Source organism: Gigantopelta aegis, chromosome 10, assembly GCF_016097555.1.
Source record: "Gigantopelta aegis isolate Gae_Host chromosome 10, Gae_host_genome, whole genome shotgun sequence".
Taxonomy (NCBI): Eukaryota; Metazoa; Mollusca; class Gastropoda; order Neomphalida; family Peltospiridae; genus Gigantopelta; species Gigantopelta aegis.
This window is the reverse complement of record NC_054708.1, coordinates 78,503,816-78,518,262: the sequence shown is the minus strand read 5'-3', so window position 1 is coordinate 78,518,262 and position 14,447 is coordinate 78,503,816. Positions and strand designations below refer to the sequence as shown.

Below are 14,447 nucleotides of genomic sequence, written 5' to 3'. Positions count from 1 at the left end.
AAGTTCCAGAACTGACATGATGGCGATTTAGCTTTTTTTACCCTTTGATTATTATTATTATTATTATTTTTCTCTGAAAAATCATGGATTGCACAGAAAAGGTGTGTATGTTTGGGGTTTTATGTCCTCCATATCTGCCTTGATCCCTCATCATTGGCCATGGTACCTCATTTGTCTTGGTATCCATAAATCTTTCTTTTACATTTTCCATATAGCCAAGGCAACTTTAATAACTTCAACTTCACCTCCAAATGATCTCATTTGGACCCACAATGTCATGGTGTGTTACAATATTGTTATTTGAGCAAGTGCAGCATTATTTCTGCTATAGATTGTACTGTTGTAGTTACTGTGGAAAATTTGAAAAAAACCCAGTTGTTGATGCGGAAGTTCAAACTCGATGCACAGAGACCAGCAATGTATATAATTTTGCCTTATTTATATATAACCAAGGTATTACAGAATCTGATATCTAATCAGACTCTCATTACAGACATCAGGTGTCCACTAGCATTTCCACCTAGTCTAAGAAGCCATAATTATTCACGCTGTTAGCAGCCAAAAGGAGAAGACAATCATTATTCTTCTCAAATTCTAATACGCTGTGTCTAGCTCTTGTGACGCGAAGTCATTAACTATGTAATTATAATTACCCGTGGCACTGAAACAGTAGACAAACGCTGCAAACACTAAACCCTTGATTAAGAGCAAGCACATCACTAGTAACCATAGAGAGTCGCCAGTATCAAATATGATACGCAAAACTAATTAAGTTAATTAAAATTAACATAGAAAAATTTATTTGTTTAGTCAACAAGAAATTACTCACTTGTGCCTGATGTATGATATTTGATACAAAAAATACGACAGAGGGCACCATCCCACAGAAAAGAATAGCACATACTACCTTTGATATACCAGTTGTGGTACAACCAGTGGTAAAATGCTTGCTTGATGCCTGGTCAATTCCTGGATTGATCCCCATCAGTGGGCCCATTTGTCTATTTCTCGTGCACCATGACTGGTATATAAATATATGCTATCCTCTCGGATTTCTTCTCTAAGACTATTTGTCAGAATTACCAAATGTTTGACTGCTGATAGTTGATGATTAATTAATCAATGAACTCTAGTGGTGTCATTAAACATAATAAACAAACTGACAAATTTGCTGTTTGATGTAGCTCATCTATCTCAGATGGCCCTATTCTGTCAACTTGCCAGATTTTAAAGATCTACTGATTTCATAAGATTTGTTACGATGTGATACGGTATGTATAATCGTGCTGAATGCAACTCTTCATATAAACACATTGCATAGATTATATATTTATGGGATCAGTTTATTTATAGTCTATAAATAACAAACTGTAGCACATGTAACTGTGATACAGCATCTTTAATTGGATAAAAGAATGTCAAACCAGTTCGTACCTAGCGTACAATATTATTCAGTATTTCATGGGTTGAATTTAGTTTCTTGCTTTTGATTATATGATCTGTAAAGATTTACAGGAAAATTTTACTCATATGCTTCATAAACATGAAATGGTAACTTTTCATAACCAGTGGTTTTACCAATATAAAAAAATAATTATTTTCTTATTATTAGTTGTGTATTGTAAATGTTTGGCAGTAAGAAAAGCCTCTTGTTTTATATATATATATACTCGCGGAAAAAAGTTCCTGTGCACCAAACAATTGCATACGAATATAATTTACTTGATATCTGGTCATACAAAATTCAGTAAATAAACGTGTAACCACTTACTTCCATATCCCAGCAGTGCCCAGTCAATTGCATGAGCTATTCATGCTTTGTGATCATAAGTTGCATTACTAGCATTTTTAGTCACATGCTCCTCTTTAACGTCATTTTTCTTATCATTGGACTCTAAATCTTTTGTATGGATTCTCATCACTCAGAAAAATACTTTTGTTGGCATCTGATCATCATCAGTGTGATGTCATGCCTCCAAGAAAATTAACTTCTTCGAAAGATGGGCATGATTGCAGTTAGAATGGCACAAACATTGTTGCTAGTAATTTTGGTGTTCATTGGTGTTTATCAGAAAACTATGCAGTGTCTGCAGAGATGTTCTCGACAGTTTAGGATTACTAGGGATCTTCCATGTTTAGTGAGTCGACACGTGACGTCACGTTAACCAATCGTCAATATCAAGCGGGTACACATGTGGAATCATTTGGAAATGACAAGTTTAACATCCCAATACATCCCTGTGTTAAGGCCAATCAGTGGAAGAACTTTACGCAACCGATTAGGTGATCACAAAGTACGACCATGACATGACGTCAATAAGTTGTTCTATTATATCGTCACCGACGGCACACCGAGCATTGTGTAGACCGTATTTCAGGTTCAGAAGACAGGATGGGATCACTGTACTTTTGACAGATAAATAGTATATCTATGTAAAACACAATATTTTAAATTTTATAAATATACGTCTCACTGAAATTTTAATGATGCACAGGAACTTTTTTCCGTGAGTATATATATATATATATATATATATATATATATATATATATATATATATATATATATGATCCATGAAGTCACTTGTATTCAGTAATATTTGTGTATGGTTATATGATGCATTGCCTTATAGATGCATGGTATAGGGATTTTTATATTAAGGTTCTGGCAGCAAATGCTGTCCAATGATAAATATATATGTCTGAGTCACTGCTGGCAGTATTTTGTTACCTGGCCGTGTAGAAGCTTATTATTTCAGTCCAAATTTAATTGATATCTCCCTACTGTGATTCTAATAATTAAAATCAAATGGCATGGATTAGAATTCACATGTAGGTACAATGTATCTCATTTTCCTCATTTTTAGCATCAAGGAAAACTAGTTAAAATTAAGTGACTATTGTTAATTAATAGAATAACCAAATTGTACTGAAAGGAGTTGTGAATTGTCTATCCTTTGTACATGATTGTTGTAAACATTTGTCAAAGGCTTAAGTTTACAACATACCTTCACTTGGGACAGATAGTCTATAATTCCTCATAGCTCGGGGGCGGGACATAGCCCAGTGGTAAAGCATCTGAGATCGATCCCTGTCGTGGGCCCATTGGGCTATTTCTCGCTCCAGCCAGTGCACCATAATTGATATATCAAAGGCCGTGGTACCGGTATGTGCTATGCTGTCTATGGGATGGTGCATATAAAAGATCCCTTGTTGCTAATAGAAAAAATGTAGCGGGTTTCCTATCTTAGACTATACGTTAAAACTACCAAATGTTTGACATCCAATAGCCGATGATTAATAAATCGATATGCTCTAGTGGTTGTTTAAATAAAATAAACGTCGTCTTCTTCTTCCTCATAGCTCATTAGTTATTCTCTAAATTCTATATCTATAGTACTATAAAGCATGACTTAATTGCAGTATTTTAATATTGATAAGTTGACGGAGGATTATTTTTAATACATTATTTGCAACATGCAATAAATCTTCATGATTTTATGAAAAAGCTCATTCTTCAATAATTAGAATGTTTAATTAGATTTTATTTTGTCTGTTTGTTTATAATGCAGTTGTCTGAGACAATATATATTTCTGTTGCAGGTTTCGAAGCACCATTCATCAATAGTTGCTAACAATATTGTTCATGGTGTTTTTTTCAACCTCCTCTTTGCTATTATGGATTGGTTTTTACCTGGTGGATTTTAAATAAATGTTTTATTAAGCTGCTGGTTGATTGTGTGAAGATAAAACCATTTAGAATATTGCCACTAAATATATCATTCAGAATTGTTATTGTTTATTCAAGCATTTCGTTTTGCTTTTACAGGACTGCTGAATTGACAGCACATGGAAATAAGTCGATAAGGTTTGTATTTATCAAAATGTATTTAATGCCATTTCTACCTAAAATGTAAAGTATCATACAATTGGTAAACTTTCCAAACACACAGTAATGGCTCTGTGGAAGCGTAGAATGTGGCGGTACATGTATATACCGATATATAGATATATATACCTGGTACTGACATCCAAAAGAAACTTTACATTAATAAAATTTGAATAATTTGCTAATTATTAAGAACAAATTTAGAAACCACCGTACAAACACTTTAACACAGAAGCACAGAAATTAGAATAGTTCAACAAATTATTTTATCTGCAATAAATTTTATTTAGGCTACAACATTTTCTGTTAATTTAGTTCATAGACTTTGTGACAAAACAAAGGACTTTGCAATTCTAATTAAACTTTGGAACACGGAGGAAGTCCATAATTTTTAAGATAAAAAAAAAAAAATCTTCATCTCATATAATATGTATACTGATGGAAAAAAATAAGGGAACACATCAAATTGTAGACCAAATTTAATTCACAACTAGCGTAGTAATATCTGTATTTCATACCAAGTTGTAATGTGGGATTGAATGTCTGTAGTGTTGATTGTGCTGCCTATATGTTCCCAGTCAACTTCTGACATTATGAATTGATTTTTGATGTAGTCATTATTTCTTGTTGCTATCCATGTGATCCTTTATTTCTTTCCATCAGTATATTTTCTTAATTTTGTTAGAGTACTGCTGATGCTGCTGTAAATAATATATTATGATACATATTGTAATACAGGGACCCTATATCACAAAGAGTGGTCACCTGTGTCACGATAAGTCAAAGGATCTATTACCAGCAAGGGTTTAGATTCTTTCATGTCCCAGCCAGTACCCCTTAATGGGTACATCAAAGACCATGGAACCATGTATAAGACATCAAATAGTCATAGTTTCAAAATAGTATGTGTTGAGTTAGTGTTAAGGTTCCTCCCCCCCCATGTTAATAATACAAAACAGAGACAAGTCCATAAATAATACCCTATCACCCTCCCAGCCTCACTTTGAGTTTGTGTGAAACATTTATACAAAATGTTTTATGGTATGAACTTTTTGTTAAATATTACATATTTTCATAAATGAGCAGGTGTGATTAAATATAAATCCTGTTAGATTATGAAAAGGATAAAAAGAATTGACAAGTGCTAACTATAGGGCCCGTGCTTATAAAACTTTAGAGTCTAGACTCAATTTTTAATGACATCACAAAAATACAATTTGTATGATGTTGCCATGGCGTTAGGGTCTCAGATTCTATTAAGTTTAAAGAATTATGACACTAATATACCTGTATATGCAGATAAATGAATGTATGTTGTTATTCATCTGTCTCTCCATCCATGCATCTGTCCGTCCGTCCATCCATGCATCTGTCCACCCGTCCGTCCATCCGTCCATCTGTCTGTCCGTCCATCCATCCATCCATCCCCCTATATATCTATATAATTAAAATGTCTAATGAGATATGTTATTTTTTGTATATTTAAAATGCTGCTTCTCCATTATCAGTTTTAATGTATTTATATATTTGTATGACTAGCATATACATTAAGTCATGTGTCTTTTACTTATGTAGGGCTATATTTTTTTTATCAAAGAAGTATATTTCCAAGGATTAGGAATGTATTTCCTCTCCCATTAACACTTTCAATGCTAGATGTAATTGATATAATCACGCAGCAAGCTTTTGGACCCAAATTTCTTGATTAGGATTTATGCAAAGTATTCTCGAAAACCCTGGCTTAGTTGCAGCCTGTTGTTGTAGAAATCGGCTGACAGTATCAGTAAATTTATCTTGCGAATCGCCTTGCCAACTTTGATTAAGGGATTAATGACCATCTTGATGGAAAGAAAAACACATGGACAAATCAATAGCTGTGTTGCCCTCCACACAGGATTCTTTTGTTGGCTGCTATGGAGAAGATCTCTGTTTCCATGCAAGTCCAGCCACAGAGCTGGTCATCTTGGCATGTGGTGTATTTTCAAGTTATGCTTCATCTGGTGGTGTATTGTTGTCAAAGAATATTTCACGGCCAGGCAGTCATTCTGAGTGTGAGACATGATGACAGTGAAGAGACCTGTTGATTGAAAAGAGAGAATAGATTTGTGTGGTTACAGTATGCAAGGTCAGAGATAAACAAATATTTCAAAGATGTAGGGGTTTCAATCTTTTCTAGTTGATCAGTGATGTGTGGCAGGATGCAGCTCAGTGGTGGAGTGTCGCCTGAGGTGTGATGGGTCGTAGGATCAATTACCCTCAAAGGACTCGGGTCAAAGATTGATTCACTTCTGTCTAAAGATTGGCTGAACTCATGAAAGTTTTTTGACCCATCAATATCAGTGCCCTGTATGACTAGACTAGTACATCAAATACTATGTTATGAACTGTCCCATGTGTGGAAAGGTACATATAACAGATACTTTTAACATTGTCTTTTAATATCCTGTAAAAACCTCTACTCCAGAACAAGTTTATAAAAAACACCTATACCACCATGATTCTTGCCTATCAGATAAGCTTATGAGATTGGCAGTGTTTCAAAGCAGGTGAGCAAGAACTCAGTTACGTGGTACTGAAAGTAAAAGTGCCCATTAGCAGTGAAACCTTTATTGAGTTCAGTCAGGGAATGTTTATTTATGGAAGCTGTTGTCCGTGAACCACGTTGATGGTTAGATAAAATAAAAACTACTATAGGAAATGTCTAGTCATGATTTGTCTACACCACAGTACTGTAGTCCATTAATGAAAAGGTAACAGATGAGATGTGGCTCAATGGTAGATCACTCACCTGAGAAGCAATGCATCATAAGGTTGATCGCCTTTGATGGAGTGGTTCGGTTTTTTCTCCAATCAAAATAGTGCCACACCATTGTTACATAAAAATTTGTATTGTCTTGTACAAAAATATCCTTGCAAAATTAATTAATGCAGTATCGGGTAAGTACAAAGCAGGTGGTTGGCAGTGCAGATGAAAAGAGGAGAAACAATCAGAATGATTGGAAGTTAAAGTTTGTTTTGTTTAACGACACCACTAGAGCACATTGATTTATTAATCACTGGCTATTGGATGTCAAACATTTGTAGTGAGTAGCAAAGGATATTTTATATGCACCATCCCATAGACAGGATAGCATATACCCGGCCTTTGATATACCAATCATGGTGTACTGGCTGGAGCAAGAACGATCTGATTAAAATTAGCTCTACTGGTCTACCAGTAGATCTAACAGCATTGTATGGACTCCCATGTCCAGGTGACATATCATCTATAAATAACAATTTAAATATTGACCAATTACATTTCGCCTTTTATAGCGTTATTCGGAAGCGTACAAATTCTAAAAATATCGGGCTAGACTATTTACGCAATAGACGAAGTTGTTGGTCTATTTCAACATTAAAAAACAGGGGGAAAAGTGCAGTAATAAACTCTGGATTGTATACTAGTATATGAACAGATTTTATGGCTATACCATCACATGAATGTTTTTTTTCATCTTGAAACAAATTTTATATTGAAATTAGTTTCCGGCATACTTCGTAATTCACCTGAATCATTTCGTATACCCTCGGCATATAATCCCGAATGTTTTCATGTTCTTTTTAAATCACTGGCATGATTTTGTAAGTAAGGTTTTGATTGGTCAAATGAAAGGTCAGCTGGACATGAGCACCAATGGGGTGCTGTTAGATCCACAGGTAATAGTAATTAACCAGTAGAGCTAATTTTAATTAGATTGGAGTGAGAAATAGCCCAATAGATGGGGATCGATCCTAGACCAACCATGCATGCATCAGGTGAGCACTTTACCACTGGTCTATGTCCTGTCCCATGTTACATCAAAGTCCATGGTATGCATATTGTCCTGTTTTTGGAAAAGGCAGGCACATGTGCAGGACATTGTGATGGGAGGGGGAGGGGGTGGTGTAGACTGTGGTGAGCAAAGTATTTAGTTTGGGTCAGATCATGCCCACCCCCCAAAAAAAAATATTTAAAAAAAAACGTTTCTTGGAGCAGGAAGGGGTTCGACCCTCAAAAGTCCTTCCTGAAAGAGCATATATAAGATCCCTCGTTGTTTTTTGGAAGGAGTAGCCAGTGCAGAACTGTAGCAGAAGTTTTGTTTCACTCTCTCATCCAAGTGTCAAAATAACCACCAAATTTAACAGCCATAATTTAAAATGTACCAAGGTGCCTATAATTAACATTGTTTAAACTGAAGTATCACTGAACAAATCTCATACACATACTTATCCCAATGAGGCAGCTAGAGTAAGCACCTTCAATCTAATTATCAGTAACAGCTGATGAGATCCTTCAGTTATTGGCTTATTTTGAAAAGCCCGAGTTTGACAAATGGCTGACACTTAATTAAAGTGCTTTTGGCAAATTAATTTTAAAAGCAATTTTAGTAGGCTTATTTGATGGGAATAATTAAACTTTTACTTTGAAATAAGACAACCCATTGAAATGAATGAATGTTTTAATTCTTAGGCAATTTTTATTGCCTAGTTCTGTATTACACTGAACAAGAAATTTATGTTATCCTAGTCCACTAATCCATCCATCCATTAGTACCTTTGAAGTTGTCAATCAAAATTTGTATACGTTCAATATATTGCATTTGTGAATCTTTATGGTACCGATGTGCTTAGTATAGATTTTTTAGTCTTTACGCTGGCCCCATCACTAAAGGTCTTAGCCCACCAATGAATGGCCATTAGTTGATCGGAACATCGATAACATTCATTTAGTTGTATGGCATACTTACAGCTGTCCACAGTGATGGTGCTAAAAACATTTTATAGATTGCATACTAAGTAATGAAATTTCACAAGATATTAGTGAGCAAAAAAATATTGTTGAAGTTAGCAACAACTCGGCACATTTTAAACTTTGATTTATTTGGTGTCTATTAAGGTTATTTCAACTCATGGATATGAGTGAGAGTGAGAGTGAGAGTGAGAGTGAGAGTGAGAGTGAGAGAGTGAGAGAGAGAGAGAGAGAGAGAGAGAGAGAGAGAGAGAGAGAGAGAGAGAGAGAGAGAGAGAGAGAGAGAGAGAGAGAGAGAGAGAGAGAGAGAGAGAGAGAGTGAGTGAGTGAGTGAGTGAGTGAGTGAGTGAGTGAGTGAGTGAGAGGACGGACGGACGGACGGACGGACGGACGGACGGATGGAGAAACATACTGTTTCTATAGTAGGCTGCTCTTACAGTGACAGACTATTTTTAAAACTCTTACAGCATATTTTTCGCTATTAAAGCCATTTTTGATAGTAGAAATCGGACATTGTTTGGATTTATTGTTTACATTATTAATTTTTGTAGATCCAAAGTATCACTGGTCATCCCAGTATTTTTAATACATGAAATTCAGTTTTCACATTTTTAAAAACACACATACCTCTGAGAAGTAACGCTTAAGCAGACCAGCTCTAGTTTTCTTGTTTTTTTAGGGTATTTCCTCATTTTAATGTTACCCTCTTGTCTTTCACTCTATTGTCTCTTTATCCAAATGTGTTACACATTCCAATATTCTGTTTTTAAGCAAAAACGTTTAGGAATTTGGTAAATGTGCTTAACAAAAAAAAAACTTATGAATATCAAAGTGAATTCAAACACAGGATTTGTCCATATTTACAGTAACAGGAGATTTTCAACATAAAATTAAATTAATTTTAACTGTCTTATCATTAAATGTGGCTTGGTTGGTCTATGCACAATGCAGTGGTACGAAATTACTAAACTGGTTTGTTTTAGTATGTTAGGAAGGGGCAGGATCTACATATAGGTCAGTTGGTGGAGCACTTAACTGAGGTGCTTGGGTCGAAAGACTAAATCCCCTCTGTGTGTCTATTCTCTGAGTTTTTCCCCATCTTATAGCCAGTACCCCATGACTGGTATATCAAAGGTCATGGGTATGTGCTCTCCTGTCTAGGAAAGTGCATATCAAAGATCCCTTACTGATAATGGAAAAATGTAGTGGGTTTTCCCTATGTGTCACAATGACCAAATATTTGACATCTAATAACCAAATGTTAATAAATCCATGTGCTCTAGTGGTGGTGTTAAACAAACCATTTTTTTTAAAGGTTTCCTTTCCAGAGAGAGTTTAAGAGACATGGTGAATAACATGCATTATGTTGTGTTTTTCAGACCGCGCCGAGACTTTGTACAGTGAACTGACTTGTCATGGCTGTCCTGTATTCGAACCTCAACTCCACCAACAACTTTGTTCAGATGACACTTCCGTCTGGCCCACCAACGACCATTATGTCTGCATACAACATCACTGAGGCCTTCTTCTCGCCATCGGGTGATACCAACTGCAGTGACGTCAAATACATTGATGGCATCGTCAGCAGGGCCACCGCACAGGGGCTACGTGAATTTGCCATGAATTATGCCAACTACCATGGCTACTTCAGCGCAACGGTGTGTGTCTTCGGCATTATTGCCAACATCGCTAACGTTCTCGTTCTGACGAGAAAGAACATGATCTCTCCGACGAACACCATCCTCATGTGGCTGGCCGTGGCAGACCTCCTCACCATGCTGTCCTATCTTCCATTCTCTATCCACTTCTACATCCTCAAGATACCGTCGTTTCCAACGTTCACCACCATGAGTTTTGTCTGGATCTGTTTCCTGATGTTTCACGCCAGTTTTAGCATCATCTGCCACACAGTGGCAATATGGCTGACCATCGCCCTTGCCATATTCCGCTACATCTACATCTGCATGCCGACTAAAGGTGCGGTGTACTGCAATCTCCACAGAGCTCGTATTGCTATATTTCTTGTCTACCTGTCCATGTTGCTGCTCTGTATACCAAACATAATCATAAACCGATTCGAGAGGATTAGTCTTGAACCGCTGAATTTGAACATGAGTATGGACGTAAACTCCACCAACGACACATTCTTCGTTCATGTATATAAGCCGACATTGTGGTCTGACACGGAAGTGGCCCGGGTGTTCCGTCAGATCAACAACTGGATCCAGGCCATATTCATCAAGCTCATCCCGTGCGCCATGCTGATGACGTTGACCATCCTTCTGATCCACGCCATGCACAAGGCACACCGGAAACGGATGCTGCTCAAGTCGCAGGGCCGGAAGGCAGAGTCTGACAAGCACGGTGAGCACAACCGCACGACGAAAATGCTGCTGGCGGTGGTGGTGTTGTTCATGATCACGGAGCTGCCGCAGGGCCTGCTCACACTGATGAACATCTTCATCCGGTGTTTCCAGGACGTTGTGTACAACCCGTTGGGAGACCTGCTTGACATCATGGCCCTCATCAACAACTCCGTCAACTTTGTACTCTACTGCACCATGAGCAAGCAGTTCCGCGACACCTTCGCCAGCGTCTTCTGTACGTTCTGTGCCAAACACCGGCCCGGCTGGCTCAAACTGAAGCTGGTCAATAGCCCTACCTCAACTAATGGTAATGTCACACAGCTTGAGTCGGCAACTAACCATACGTACGTTTAGTTGCCACTTGGATGTCCTGTGCATATCATGTGTATGTCATTTAGTTGCCGATCAGGTATCTATAATGTAAATTTGTATGTGTGTTTAGTTGTCCATCAGGCATCTAATGTAAATGTATATACATTTAGTTGCCAATCAGGCATCTCATGTAAATGAATGTACATTTGGTTGCCAATTGGGCATCTAATGTAAATGAATGTACATTTGGTTGCCAATCGGGCATCTAATGTAAATAAATGTACATTTATAGTTGCCAGTCAGGCATCTCATGTAAATGAATGTACATTTGGTTGCCAATCGGGCATCTAATGTAAATGAATGTACATTTATAGTTGCTAATCAGGCATCTCGTGTAAATTATTTGTATGTATTGCCTTTCAGGCATTTAATGTAAATTATTTGTATTTTTTAATTGCCAATCAGGCATCTAATTTAAATGATTTGTATTTTTACTTGTCAATGAGGCATCAGAAATAAATGATATGTATGTTTATATGGCAATCATGCACCAAAGATTAATCATATGTAAGAGTATATGTTAATGAGGCATCAAAGGTTAATTATATGTAAGATTATATGTTAATGAGGCATCAAAAATTAATCATATGTATGATTATATGTCAATGAGGCATCAAATGTTAATCATATGTTAGATAATATATCAATGAGGCATCAGTGCTTAATCATATGTTTGATTATGTGCCAACTGAGCACCAAAGCTAACAGGCACCAAAGACTTTATCATATGTGAAAAGGGTACAGATAAATAAATTGGGAAAAATATTTTGCCAGCATCTTTTTTACAGCCAGTGGTCATAATTGATATATTTTGGCATATGTACTCTTTCACAGACATGGTCACATATATGTATGCCAGTTAGGCATCACAGTAAATAATGGATATATTATTTGCCAATCAGTCCTCAAAGACAAACCCAATTGTAAAATACAAGTACATGCATGTTAGTTTAGTTGCAGACCAGGTTTTTCAAAGCCAGATGAGAGTTTTGAGCTTGTAATGTATCACTGATTGTTGAGGTATTTGTACCTTTTATTTTAATATTATAACTTCAACTGAACCCTTGTGGAAGAAATCAAATATACATATAACATATTGGACATAAATTGATTTTTGAAATATTTGAGATGATTTGGTAATTTGGTTAAATGTTTTGTTCATCTAAAGTAAAATATATAAAAATAATTGTAGCTGTTTGAAAAGACCTTAAAAATATGTCTCAAACTTGAAATACCGGTAAGCAGAGGATTCCAAGCAACAGACACAAGCTGTTGAAAGAAGTGTGTGGACCTCCGAGGGAACTACATTGAAAATGACAAGTATGAAAATAGCAAGTAGGTATGCCCATAGGGCAAGGCCATCCAAGTTAGACCAAGAATGTTTTGATAACATGTTGTATATTGACAGACATAAATCTGTTTAAGATACAACTATACGTGTACTGTTTCAAATGCTCATAACTGAGATAAGATCCTCTGGATTTTTACCAGGATTCTGGATTTAACTTCCTGTTCTTGCTTTTCGATGAAAGGCTCCCAATGACATTGAATTTTTTAAGACCACACATGCTTTTTGGAATTGTTTTTACAAATGTCATTGTTATCTCTTTGATAAGATTATTCAACAAAGAGGCACAAAGCAAGCTATATTGGAGAAATGATTTTTTGAAGAATGGACCTAAGAAGACCATTGTTTGTGACTGCCAAAAGCAAGTGATTTCAGTGGGACATCAAGAAGAGTGAATTTATAAAGCCTGTTTGCCTTAAACAAAGGTGTTTAAGCATTGTAAATATAATGTAGATACTTACAGGAATGTAAGACAAAAACAGGTTTTGTAAATTCAGCCACAAGACATTTCTCTTACTGACTGGATGTAACATGTCTACTGCACAAGGTGCATGTTTGTACAGACACACAGTTTGCTGGTTACAGTTCTTGGCTAGATGGTCTGTCTAACCACAGGAGAGGTTAATGAGAGAGTCAAGTCAATGATTTAAGTTGGATCTCAAAAGCAATTAGAATGTTGACAAATTCTATCAGAAAAACTGTAGACGAATTCAATGAAATAAAAAAAATGAAACAAAATTAAGACTCTTTAAAGAATTGTGTTTATTTGATTTTCAATTAGCTTTTTGGTGATTTAATTGATAAAATATGATCTGAACTACAAAATAAATGCAAATGTTAATTTAGTCCTCTTCAATTTATTTTAAATCAGTTTTAATCCCATTAGTTTTTGTGCCTATTAAAATATCATTGTCTTATGAACATTTTAGGCCCTTTTTGACAGCATCAATTAATTGTATTATGAAAAACATCTATATACTGTATTAAAATATTTGCAGTTCTTTTGATTTTCGATCATTTGCCAAATCTAAGTTAAATTGAATTTATTTGCACATTCCTCTTGCACAGAGCTACAAATGATATTATCAGTTATGGTACAGCAATAATGCAGTTGTGGAAACAACATTGCTGCTTAGTAGTGACAAGATACAAATAGAATGATTCTATTTTTGTGACTTGATAATGTTACTATGGTTATTGTCTGTTTTATGTTGAAGTATTGTGTAATACCTGTACATAGATATATAAATATTCCACCAATAAAAAAATGGCTGTAACATTGCAGCATGTTTTAAATTTATTTTGTACTGTGGTACAATTAAATTAATTAATTTAATTCATTATTTATGAACACACGTGTACATGTGTTATTGTTTTAAAGACATATGACTGGCTGTTCCTAGGCTATGTCCTGGTTGCCACAGCCATACCATCCAGTGAAAGAAAGCATAATTGAAATTGTTTGCTCCCTGACATATAAGTTAACCTGAAACTGATTGCTCTATGATGCAGATGTTATTACAAGCACAATGACTGTAAATAGGTTTTGCTTAGAAAAGGCATTTACATTTTTTTAAACCTGATTTTGTTTCGGATATGTAAGAAAGAGAATACTACATTTGTTTCAGCTAAATACCATGAATCTTACAACTCCTTGTATACAAACTTACCCAACTTGCTTTTGCTCATTAGATATGTTTT

At 35.8% G+C, this 14,447-nt stretch overlaps 1 protein-coding gene across 1 annotated transcript; it reads left to right on the top strand.

The window, feature by feature from the left end:
- Positions 1-10,075: 10,075 nt before the first annotated feature.
- LOC121383832 (sex peptide receptor-like) lies at positions 10,076-11,380 on the top strand. Its single transcript, XM_041513931.1, has one exon. The coding sequence runs from the start codon at positions 10,076-10,078 to the stop codon at positions 11,378-11,380; it is 1,305 nt and encodes a 434-aa protein (XP_041369865.1).
- Positions 11,381-14,447: the final 3,067 nt, after the last annotated feature.